This window comes from Xenopus laevis, chromosome 6L (genome assembly GCF_017654675.1).
Source record: "Xenopus laevis strain J_2021 chromosome 6L, Xenopus_laevis_v10.1, whole genome shotgun sequence".
NCBI lineage: Eukaryota > Metazoa > Chordata > Amphibia > Anura > Pipidae > Xenopus > Xenopus laevis.
The window spans coordinates 137,272,247-137,284,787 of NC_054381.1; the positions used below are offsets into that span (position 1 = coordinate 137,272,247).

Genomic DNA, 12,541 nt, shown 5'->3' on the forward strand with positions numbered 1-12,541 from the left:
ACAAGCAAACTCTGGCATAAAAATTTCCTTCGGGATTAATAATTTTTTATCTATCTTTCTATTAGGAGAATAAATATGATCAGACACTTAGAGCAGAGTTTCTATGGGAATAAGCAATGCCATCTCTACATTGGCTGCTAGACTGGAGGGTGTGTTTAGTGATATGAGCGGAGAAGAACTGAGCATGCCCGTTGGCCGAGGGGGTTAGTGAAAGAGAAGGAATCCTAAGTGATTAAGTGGATGCTGCCACCAGAGCATCAGGTATTTAAATAATTCAAAAAAGCTGTTCACCGATTAATTCTGTGTGTTGGGGGCTCCATGTCCTTTGAGATCTACATCTACTATAAATATTGGTCTATAAAGTTATGTATGTGAATGTATTGATAGGTCTATTTAAGTATGAATATATATGTGCACTGGGGTTCATGTGGAGGGGATTAACTTGATGCACTCATCTTAAAGGAAAAATATACAACCCATTTTGACATTAGCTCATAAATTGGACTTATGTAAAGGAAAAGTTGCATAAACACTGTCTGAATTTCAGAGATAAATAAATGTAGATGTGTTTTATTTTTTATATAAACGTACCTGATTCCAAGGGTTAAAAGGAGCCCATGATTTTGCACTTGTGTACTAGCTGTCTAGTAGTGATGTGCGGGTCAGGGTTTTCCTGACCCGCACCCGACCCTAACCCACCCTGCTCCAACCCACGCCGCCCGCACTCGCGCTTCTGGGGTCCTTTGATAGACCCGCGCCGCCGATGACATCACAAAAGGGGCGGGGCGAGCAGACACGAGACTATAAAACCGGAATTCGGAAGCCGGAATTTGAAGGTGGGGGGGGCAGGAGAAGAGCTCAACTCCCACCCGCCCACCACTCGCGAGGAGCAGTGCGAGGTCGACCCGACCCGCAGGTATTGGGTCGGCCCGCACATCACTATTGTATAGGGTTTGTCAGTTCCCGACACCTCTAGACTCTCACTGTAATGCAACCACACCCTTATCTTGTTTCACCGTAAAGTGATGGATTCTGGCACTTGAAGGCCCTTTGCTTTCCATGGAATCTGTGCACCACCCACTATAGAAAACCCAGAATTCATCACTTTCCAATGGAGCAAAGTCAGGGAGGGGTTGAATTACACACTCAGCATAATGCCCCTAACACAAACTGTATGAGATTTATAAGCAACGGTAGAATTTCACCTGTATCAAAGAAATGCAAAATTTCAAGGCAGGTGCATTGACATTGGGATTCTGAATTTTTTCTTTTTTACAAAAACAAAAACTATGCAATGTTTGCACTATGTATCTTGCATGCACTTATTAAATGAGGCCCGTATTTGTAAAGGTCACTGTCAGGCTTGTTGCAGTTTTGCTGCATTAGCATTTGTCTTTTAGAAATTAACTAAAATAAACAAATAAATAGTTTTACTTTGTATAATCACACACTGGTTTTGTAAATTTTCCCCAAGTGATGTAAGGAGCATCTGTTCTAGACAAAAGAATTCCTTATCAGTGAGTAAATCATTCCATAAGCAGACTTGTGGGTCAAGAGGTTCAATATCTCTATGCTTCAGTGATTTCAATTACAAGTCAGTCATTGGTCCATATATATCAGAGGGCAAGAGTGGCCTCTATAATACACATCAACATTGCTTCAACGTGTAGGATGCATCAATCTTACAGGGAAAATGATGCATACGGAATGTTGTACATGCACGCAACCAAATTATCATCAGTGTTTATTTAAATAGCACAAGTTACATAGCACTTTACAAAATCGTATTCCAAATCAGGGATCTTACATGATTTAAAAAAAATTATAGAATACATATAGGATAGGAGGGCCTTGTTCACAAAAGCTTACAATCTAGGAGAAAGCCAGATGGGCTCACTGAATCAACATTTCAGGTATGGGACCGGTTACCCAGAATGCTCGGGACCTGGGGTTTACCGGATAAGGGATCTTTCCGTAATTTGGATCTTCATAACTTAATTCTACTAGAAAAAAAGATGATTTCGCTACTAATAAGGATTAGGGATGCGCCAAATCCACTATTTTGGATTCGGCCGAATCCCCAAATCCTTGGTGAAAGATTCGGGCGAATACCGAACTGAATCCGAATTTGCATATGCAAATTAGGGGCAGTAAAGGAAAAAGTTGAAAAAAAAGTCTTTTGTGATGAAAAGTCACGTGATTTCCCTACCCAACCCTAATTTACATATGCAAATTAGGATTCGGAATCCTGGTTTCGGTGCTTCCCTAAAAAGGATTAATTTTATCTTAGTTTGGATCAAGTACAAGGTGCTGTTTTATTATTAAAGAGAAAAAGGAAACCGTTTTGAAAAATTTTTAATTATTTGATTATAATGGAATCTAAGGGAGACAGGCTTTCTGTAATTGAGAGCGTTCTGGATAACGGGTTTCCAGATTGGAAACAGTGGATTCCATACCTGTATTAATGAAAATTTAAGATGCACTGGTTTAAGCATGGCATTAAATTTTGTGTTGCAAACTGTCATGTTTGCATGCAATTGTATAGTAAAAAATGAATTCTCTGATACATTATTTACACAAATAACAGTCTGTTTCCGAGACACAAATATCATCTTTGCAAACAGAACTTCAGTGTTATGCCTTCATAAATAGGCCCCTTACGGTGTCAGAAGATTGATTTGTGTAACAAAACAGCAGCAGCTACTACTTACAAACAGATAGAGTTGAATTTAATAAATATTACTGCAAATAATTTCAAATCCAGGTATTATTGCATTTGTATGAACATTTATTTCTTCATACTAATATTCTTTTATCCGACTTACATAATCATCACTGTAGTGTTCTTTAGGGAAATTAAAACAAACATTTCAGAGAACCTGTTCTACGTTAAATATTGTCTTTGAAAACGGAAAAAAACTGCATTATTAGTATACGTCTAACCTCCAAGGGGAGAGGGCTTGGAGTTCTTTCGGCAACATTTGGTATTTTAGAAGTAATTTCTCCAATTTGATGTCAGGCATTGAGACTCGAGTTTAATATTTCACAAATAATACATTAGATTAATTGATAGGGATCTACCAAATCCAAGATTTAGGATTTGGCCAAAATATTAGCACTTCAGGTTCGATTTAGGGGTTGATTTTGGGAGACTTTTACCCCAGGATCAGTTTAAAAAAAATTAGATAAAAAGCTTGCCACCTAAAATATGGTGAGCGTTTTATTTTTAGAAAAACCAGATTGTGGTAAAACAGAAAAACTCACTTTTCTTATATTTTATTCCCCAAACACAACCCTGGACAGGTGATCAATATGCTTCCTAATCTCACTTGACTTTAAAGAATAACCAAACCCCCCTCCTAAAGAGAAAGTGCAATCTACTAGCCCAGGGATCCCGAACCTTTTGAAGCCGTGAGCAATATTCAGAAGTAAAAGGAGTTGGGGAGCAACACTAGCATGAAAAATGTTCTTGGGTGCCAAATAAGTGCGGTTATTGGCCATTTGGAAGCTCCATGTGGATTGTCAACCTACATTGAGGCTCTGTTTGGCAGTACTCCTGGTTTTTATACAACCAAAACTTGCCTCCAAGCCTGGAATTCAAAAATAATCACCTGCTTTGAGGCCACTGGGAGCAACAGCCAAGGGGTTGGAGAGCAACATGTCGCTCACGAACTACTGGTTGGGGATCACTGTACTAGCCCATTGGCCCCGCTTCCTCCCGCATAGCCCACTACATAAAAAAAATGTTGCTGAATGTTACACAGACCTCTGCATGGAGAGTAGCGCAGAGAAGCTCACGGGTACCATCTTTGGATCCGCTTTTTTCTTTTGGCTATTTCTGGGGCTTTCCAGCGCATGTGCAGTAGGCGCAAACACCAAACTGCCACCAAATTGACATGGCGGTCCATTAGCAAACGTATCCGAAGATACCGCTGGTGAGCTCCGCTGCGCTACTCTACATGCAGGGGTCTGTGCTACATTCAGCAATACTTTTTTAAGTTGTGGGCTATGCAGAGAGGAAGCGGGGAGGAAGGCCAATGGGGCTAGAAGGGGGTTAATATTCCTTAAAGCTCTGGAATATTGAACATGACAAATATGCGCATTAGGGTTTGGTTTGGTATTTTGACAAATTTTCGGTGAAAAACTTGGTATGTGGGTAAATACCCTCTAAAATGCGGTTTCAGTTCATGCCTATAATTCATGAGTCTGAGTAGAATGAAACCAGTTGGTATAGCTAATTGCCCAGCTAGGAAACACTGAGAAAGAAGAGATGAGGGGTTTGTTTAATCAAACAGTATACCATTTTCTTACTAATACCTTGCAGAAAACTTCCACCATAGCTGATCCTTATCTTAAATGTTACAGTCTAAGAGCAGAGACACACGTGGAGATTTAGTCATCTGGCAACAAATCGCCTCTTCTTTGGGTGACTAATCTCCCCGAACTGCGTTCCCGCCGGCTACAATCGAAATCGTTGGCAGGATGTCACTCAGATCGCTTTTGTATTCCGAAGTCGCCTGAAGTTTCCTTGTGAGGCAAATTCGAGCGACTTCGGAAAACGAAACAATCCGAGTGCCATTCCGTCGGTGAGAAGGCATCGCGGGGAGATACGTCACCTGAAGATGAGGTGATTTGTAGATGGGAGACTAATCTCCAATAGAGTATTGTGTGCCTCTACCCTTAAAGAAACAGTAACACAAAAAAATGAAAGTGTTTTAAAATAATGAAAATATAATGTTATGTTGCCCTGCACCGGTAAAACTGATGTGTTTACTTCAGAAACACAACTATTGCTTATATAAACAAGCTGTTGTTTAGCAATGGTGGAAATTGAAAAAAAAGTCTATGTCACAGGTTAAATAGTGGATAACAGATAACACCATTATGTTCTACAGAGCTTATCTGCTGTGTAACCTGAGCCTTTTCTCCTTTGAATGACTGCCCCCATTGCTACACAGCAGCTTATTTATATAAACAATAGTAGTGTTTCTGAAGCAAACACACCAGTTTTACCAGTGCAGGGCAACACTGCATTATATTTTTAATACTTTAAAATACTTTTTTTTATGTTACTGTTCCTTTAAGTCAAAGCAAAAACTAAAATGGCATGAGACTTTTTTCTTGGCCCAAGGGAAGGATTTCTACTTGATGTCTGGGCACAATGAAACAGTTTAATAAATTAAGATGTAAGCAAGCAGGGAGGTACCCTGGAGACCAGAGAAATACAGGACCGCCATATGGCCCTATCTTGGCAACAGCATGGTGGCTTTGCATTTATGATCATAATTTTGTAGCCAACAAAACAGGACAACTAAATGTATGTATAGCTATTCGAGAGACTATAATTATTGGTAAAGTTTAGGTCTAGAGAATGTACAGTATGTGATGATTTTCACTCTTTTCTTGGTTACACAAAGTATTCTCCCTCATCTGTATTGTATATATACATGATTATGTATCTAGCAACATAGCGTATATGCAGAATGGATTAAAAACAAAGCACACTTTAACATTAAAAAAAAAAGATTTTTTAATCGAGTATGCGGCCTCTATACTTACCAGTAAAATAAATTCCCAATTATTTTCAAAAACCAGCCTATTGGGTTAATTTAATGTTTGCATGATTTTCAAGTAGACGTAGGGTATGAAGATCCAAATTACGGAACGTTCCCTCATCTGAAAAACCGCAGGTCCCAATCTTTCTGGATAACAGGTTCCATACCTGTATAACCAAGAGCATGAGCGTCTTCAACGTAAGCTAAGCTATAGCAATGTCAGATGGTGTTGCAGCGTTCATACGACGCAACACGACTGTCAGATGCAGACGCTGCAACACCATCCGACATTTTGGCGCACGGCGTCGGATCCACCGGAATTACATTGAAGACGTTCATGTAGTTGTACCCTTAGGGGTTTTTTTCTTACTTAACTCCGAAATGCAAAAATCACGAAAAATTTGTGAATTCTTTTTATAAAATTAAACTTTTAAAAAATCACGACTTTTTCAGAATTTATTAAACCCCGAGGATGGAAAAGTTCGAATCACAAAATCCAGCATCTCTGACCTGTCGAGGTTGCATACAAGTCAATGGGAGAAGTCCCAATGATTTTTTGATGTGCGCTGGGTTTTGTGCAATACCCCGAAGTTTTCGGGCAAAAAACATAAGAAATCTGAGTTTTTGGGTGAAAAATCCAGAATTTGTTTTTTTTTGAGTTCTCTGGTGAAAAACCAGAAAAAATCTGATTTTTTTCTCTGCAAAGCAAATTTTCTGGAAAATGTAATAATAAATGAGTGTAAAAAAACCGAGCGGATGAGTTTGCAGCAGAAAATGTAGAGATAAAATCGGACTTTGATAAATAACCCCCTTAGTGTGCACTGGTAGAATATGTTCTGAACAGTGGTGTAACTATAGAGGTCTGCTTCCTCTATAGCCAACAAGAACCCACAGCCCCCTTACCTGCAGCGAGGAAGCAGAGCGCAAGTTGGCTCGAAGTGGGTGGAGTCAGGTGGGGGAGTGGCCAGAGTCAGGTCAGGAAGTGGGCAGGAGGATTGTGATCGGAGGGCGCTGGACCCCTCTGAAGATTTTTTGCAGGGGGGCCTGGCGTACTCTAGTTACGCGACTGGTTCTGAAGTAACATTAGTTACACCCTAAAATGAGAATTCCATCTTTACAACATGGTTAACAACTATACTTCCATTATCAAGGTGCAAAAGAACATGGCAATTTACCGACTCTTCTTTTCCTACGGTCTTACCTTTCTCTGTCTAGTAACAAATCTTAAATACACAGAAATACGGATGATGATGATAATGATCAATTTTTCAAAGCAAAAAAAAAAGGCCAATTTCCTTCTTGCTCATTAAATCATGACACTCGGCACTAACTGCAGAGATGATGTTGTGGAACACGGAGCATCATATGGCAATGCTTGATCAAGATCTGCAATCAGGAGGTAAAGAAAGCACCGTTTCATGATTATAACAGCAAATACTGGAATGAGCCCAAATACATCATCTGGCAAATGAACAGCTGTTACAGCTTGCTAGCAACACTTTGGCAAACGCTACTTACATATAATTTGTAAAAAAAAAAAAAAAAAAAAAAAATACCATTTGCCAAGTATAAGGAAGCACATTTTTTTAATACCTTACAAAAAAGGAATAAGTATAACTGTACAGACATTTTAGTCTGTTTGACCACTAGCCAAAATGTCCATTAGCACCTGGGGAAATGGAAAGCCCATATGAAATGAGTTACTCAACAGAGCTGTCAGTTTTCAATTTTCCTTAGAAATTTTCATTATGTGAGTGTGTTTGCTGATTGGAAAGAATAGTTAAACTCTTGGATAGAAGATTGGATGGTACCACTAAAGACTTAAAGTCTGGAGAGAATGGTCCATTTCAGCTATGGCTCGCCTCACTGCTCAAGGTTGCTTTTGCTCCCATGGTGGATGCTTCCTACGTGAACGCTGCCATACTATCTCTGGCTTTTGTAACCAAACATTCTGCTTAAAGGAGAGCTAAACCCTAAGAATTAATATGGCTAAAAATGCCATATTTTATATACTGAACTTATTGCACCAGCCTAAGGTTTCAGCTTGTCAATAGCAGCAATGATTCAGGACTTCAAACTTGTCACAGGGGGTCACCATCTTGGAAAGTGTCTGTGACACTCACATGCTCAGTGGGCTCTGAGCAGCTGTTGAGAAGCTAAGCTTAGGGGTCCTTGCAAATTATTCAACAGAAAATGAGGTTGGTCTGTAATATAAACTGGTGCTACAGGGCTGATTATTAAATTCTGATGCTAATTGCACTGGTTTCTGAGCTGCCATGTAGTAATTATCTGTATTAATTACTAATTAGCCTTATATTGTGACATTTCTATTCTATGTGTACTGTATATTTTGAGTGGGTCCCTACGCTCAGTAAGTGACAGCAGCACAGAGCATGTGCAGTGAATCAGCAGAAAAGAAGATGAGGAGCTACTGGGACATCTTTGGAGACACAGATCTTTACTGCTAAAGGGCTGTGGTTGCCTTGGGCTGGTACAGAAAACCAAAACATAATGTACAACATTTCTAGCTACTTACGCTTTAGTTTTCCTTTAAAACAAGCTTTATTTTGGATTTACAGTTACATGTACTTAGCCTTACATCTTAAGGTGATGTTTGAGATGGGTTTCTGATGCCCAAAGGTTGGGACGGGGGTTTAGTGACTGTAGGAGTTGGACCCACGTTAGCATTAGTTATAATTGCTCTCTCAATAAGATCATAACTAAACACTATATCAAGAACAAAACAATCTCCCATTAGTTCTCTTAGTATTGAAAGTGTCAAAAAGTGAAAGTGTCAGAAACGACTGCATATTGTGTAATTTTATGGCAAAGAACCAGAGTATGCAAAATTCTGTTATGGCCAGGGCTGTGCTTTGCACCAAATTTCTACACGACTTTCATTGTCTTCCACAAAAATCATCCTTACTTCTATGAACATTAACCTTCAAATCTATTTTTAAAAAAATGTCAGACTGCTACTGATAATCCATCCTGAGTAATCAATCCTCAATATTAAAATTTAAAATTCTTTTTAGATATCGATTATGGAAGATACGAAGTCATAGGCATGAAGCCTTCGACACGAAACGTGTCAGGATGTTGTTTTTAACTTACTGAAATAAAGTTGATTGTTTCATGAAGCCTATGACTACGTATCTTCAATACGAAACGCGTCAGGATGTTGATGTTTTTAAAATAAAGTTGATCGTTTTATCCTATGAGTGGAAACGTTTGTTTTCAAGCTTACTTCTATGACACTGGCTCAGCCTCTAGAAATCACACAGCACACATTCCTGAAAATATTCAAATATCTGTATAGAAAAACTTTCTATTTTTAAAAAAAATGGCAGACTGCTACTGATAATCCACCCTGAGTAATCAATCCTCAAAATTAAAATCCAAAATTATTTTTAGATAACGATTATCGAAGACGTTGATTGATTTACCCTATGGGGCAAATTTACTAAATTTCAAAGTGGCTAACGCTCGCGAAAATTCGCCAGCGTGACATCATTTAGCCACTTCGCAAATTTACTATTAGTCACCCTGGCGAAAATTCGCCAGCGATGTAGATTGAGTAGCGCAACTTCGCACCCTAACGCTGGCACTCTGGCGAAGGGGGAGAAACTACGCAAATTTACTAAGATTGTTTTTTTTCCTGAACGTAACCTCCTTCGCCAGAGTTTACTTCGCCAGGTCAGAGTAGGCAAAGTTCAATAAAGTAGATAGGAGTTAATATAAAAAAAAAAAAACACACTGGTGTTTTTTGGGTGTTATGCTGAAAACGAACAAATTTTTTTTTTTTGGGTGCCCACCTTCCCCCCTACATTTGTTAACATATGGCACCTTCAATATACTTTGGGCACATGTGTAGGGCATTAGAACACCTATATACACTTTTATTAACTTTCCCTGGGTTTGTGTAGTGTTCCGTTTGCGCTGCTGCATACGTGTCCATTCAAATTTAAATTTGGCACCTTATGCAAATTAGTCTTCGATAGCGCAACTGCGCTTACTCTGACGAATTAACGCTAGCACAACTTCGGTACCTTTCACCTCCAGAGCGCAACTTCGGATTTTAGTGAATTAGCGGCGGCCTGGCGGAAATTTGCCTAGCGAAGTGCGGTGAAGGCTGCGCTAGTGAATTTCCGGACTTTAGTGAATTTGCCCCTACGAGTGGAACACGGAGTGCTTGCAAACTTTTGTTTTCAAGCTTACTTCTATGACACTGGCTCAGCCTCTAGAAATCACACAGCACACACTCCTGAAAAGTCAAATATCTGTTGAAAAACTTTGCAATATTAACAAAAATTGCATGTAATCAAACAGCACCACTAGCGAGAACATGCACCGAACGGGAGACATTTCTGGATCCCTGGAGGGTAAAATCGTCTTTTAAGAAAGCAATCACAGGGTTAATTGATGCCTTAAGTAAAAGCAACGCCTGATAAATATTTCAGATGTTTGCATTCTACTCAGTTTTGAAGTGTCATAAGCAATCTCTCTCAAAAATCAATATTCACACAGCACATCCTGGGGGAGAAGGAAGCAGACATGCATAGAAATTTAATGTAAGCTATCAAATAGATGTCTACCTTTATCCCTATTGCTGCTTTCTTGGCTTCGGCTTTTAATCTTGTTGCTTTTAATACAGGCTTGTTTTTCTTGTAGTCTTGTCTTCCTAAAGTAGAAGAATCACAAATTATTAATGAAGAAATGTATACTCATAATTATTTTAGCATTATTGATTTTTCTTTTCGACTTTTTTTTGTTTTTATGTACTTATTAAATATTGCTGCAAGCATGACGGCTGCACAGAGGCTCTTGGATTAGCTTTGATTTTGCTAGCGAGAATAACTTTAATCAAATAAAAGGTGACTTTTTTTTTTCTTATTTAAATTTTTATTTAAATGTTAAAAACGCTACTTCTGTTTGCAGAAATCAGGCCTGAAGATGTTCGGCGTAGGTAGGCTTTGGCACTTAAAGGTAATCAGGGGTCAAAACAATGATCCCAAAAGTTGTCTCTTGGGTCTTGCAGCGCCCAGCATTCTGATAGAGTCATGGTAATGTCCAAGGCTTTGCTCAGAACATAATGAATTAAATCAATGTGTCCATCAAATACATTAACAGGGGAATGTAATAAAAGTCGCAAAGAGCAAAACAATTCGCACCAATAAGACTAAAAATCCACATCTCGCAATGTAATATTGTTCCTTAAACTGTTATTGCATTGCGAATTTTAATTGCGCATTGCGAATTTTAATTGCGCACTCATAAGAAGTGCTTGAAGGTGTCGTAATCTTTTGGAGCAAACATAACGACTTTTTCAGTAAGAAGTTTTATTACATTGACTGCGCATTGGCGCAAACTATAAAATTCGCAAACGGTCTTTCACTGTCGGAAGTGGTCGCTAAACAGTTTCCGGGCTCGCAAAAGCTATATTAAATTCGCACAAAGCAAAATTTGTTCGCGCAAAGGCATAACTTTTCGCATTGCGAATAGTTTTTCCGTTAGCGATTTTTATTACATTCCCCCGTTTGTGTGTTATACTGAACATAACGACACACTAGAACAGCTACAAAAAAAGTTTATATTATAAAGGTATGGGACCTGGTATCCAGAATGCTAGGGAACTGGGGTTTTCCAGATAACGGATCTTTCCATAATTTGGATCTTCATACATTTTGTCTACTAGAAAATCATGTAAACATTAAATAAACCCAATAGGCTGGCTTTCCTTCCAATAAGGATTAATTATATCTTAGTTGCGATCAAGTACAAACTATTGTTTTGTTATTACAGAGAAAAATTCTTATTATTTGGATAAAATGGAATCCATGGGAGATGGCCTTTACGTAATTCGGACATTTCTGGATAACGGATGCAATACCTATATACAACTGCTAACGAGTAGGGAGAAAAGAAAATGATTATGCTCGTCATTGAGAATCCCATGGGAAATTGCATTTGGAAGCCCTCAACTGTACCACACATTCAGCATAGGACTTTGCACCATTGATATCTAAATAAGTCACTGCCAGTAAATAATTTGGAAGCTGGCCATGGGACAATGAGCTACTGGTTTGTTATTTACAGGCATGGGACCGTTTATCCAGAATGCTCGAGACCTGGGGTTTTTCCGAATAACGCATATTTCCGTAATTTGGTTCTTAATACTAGAAAATCATGTAAACATTAAATAAACCCAATAGGCTGGTTTTGCTTCCAATAAGGATTAATTATATCTTAGTTGGGATCAAGTACAAGGCACTGTTTTATTATAACAGAGAAAAGGGAAATAATTTTTTTTAAAAAATTGGATTATTTGAATAAAATAGAAATTATGGTCTTTGTGTACTTCGGAGCTTTCAGGATAACGGGTTTCTGGATAACGGATCCCATACCTGTACAGGTATTGTATCTATGATCCAGAATGTCTGGGGCCGGAGGTTTTCTGGATCCAAGGGATTGTTCCATAATGTAGAACTAAATGCCTTTATTTAGTTTCTGTTTAACGGTTTGACATGTTAGCAGCTATCTAGTTTCTAGGGTCCAGTTTACCCCAGCAACCAGGCAGTGGTTTGAATTAGAGTCCTGCAGCGGGTCGGGTACCCGCGAGTTACCCGCAAAAAAAAAAAACGGGCAGCCTGCGGAATGAGGGTAGGATTTTTAGGTGCGGGTATAGATGCGGGTCGCTGGTCTCATCTAAATTTCTTATCTTACGTTATTTTGTCTATATTTTACTCCTTTTAAAGTGTTACAAAACTTGTTTCTGTCCCCGCCCACTTTTGATGGTCACTTCCGGTTTGCAGCAACATCACTTCCTGTTTGATGGTGATCGGCGGGTGGCGGGTTGGGTTGCGGATAAGGCAGTTGCGGGTCCGGATCAAATTGAGTAAATATGCAGGTTGAGGTTCGGGGCGCGGGCTGCAGGTTCAGTTCTGGGTCTTAGAAATTGGTTCTGCTCAGGACTCTATGTGAGATTG

At 39.1% G+C, this 12,541-nt stretch overlaps 1 protein-coding gene across 4 annotated transcripts in view; it reads right to left on the reverse strand.

Annotated features, from left to right (window-relative positions):
- Nucleotides 1-12,541, reverse strand: part of triqk.L (triple QxxK/R motif containing L homeolog) — a 53,138-nt gene that overhangs the window by 11,584 nt on the left and 29,013 nt on the right. For all 4 annotated transcript variants that reach the window (XM_041565204.1, XM_041565205.1, XM_041565203.1 and 1 more), the window contains 1 exon segment: nucleotides 10,151-10,236. In XM_041565204.1, coding sequence (XP_041421138.1) covers nucleotides 10,151-10,236 — 86 coding nt within the window.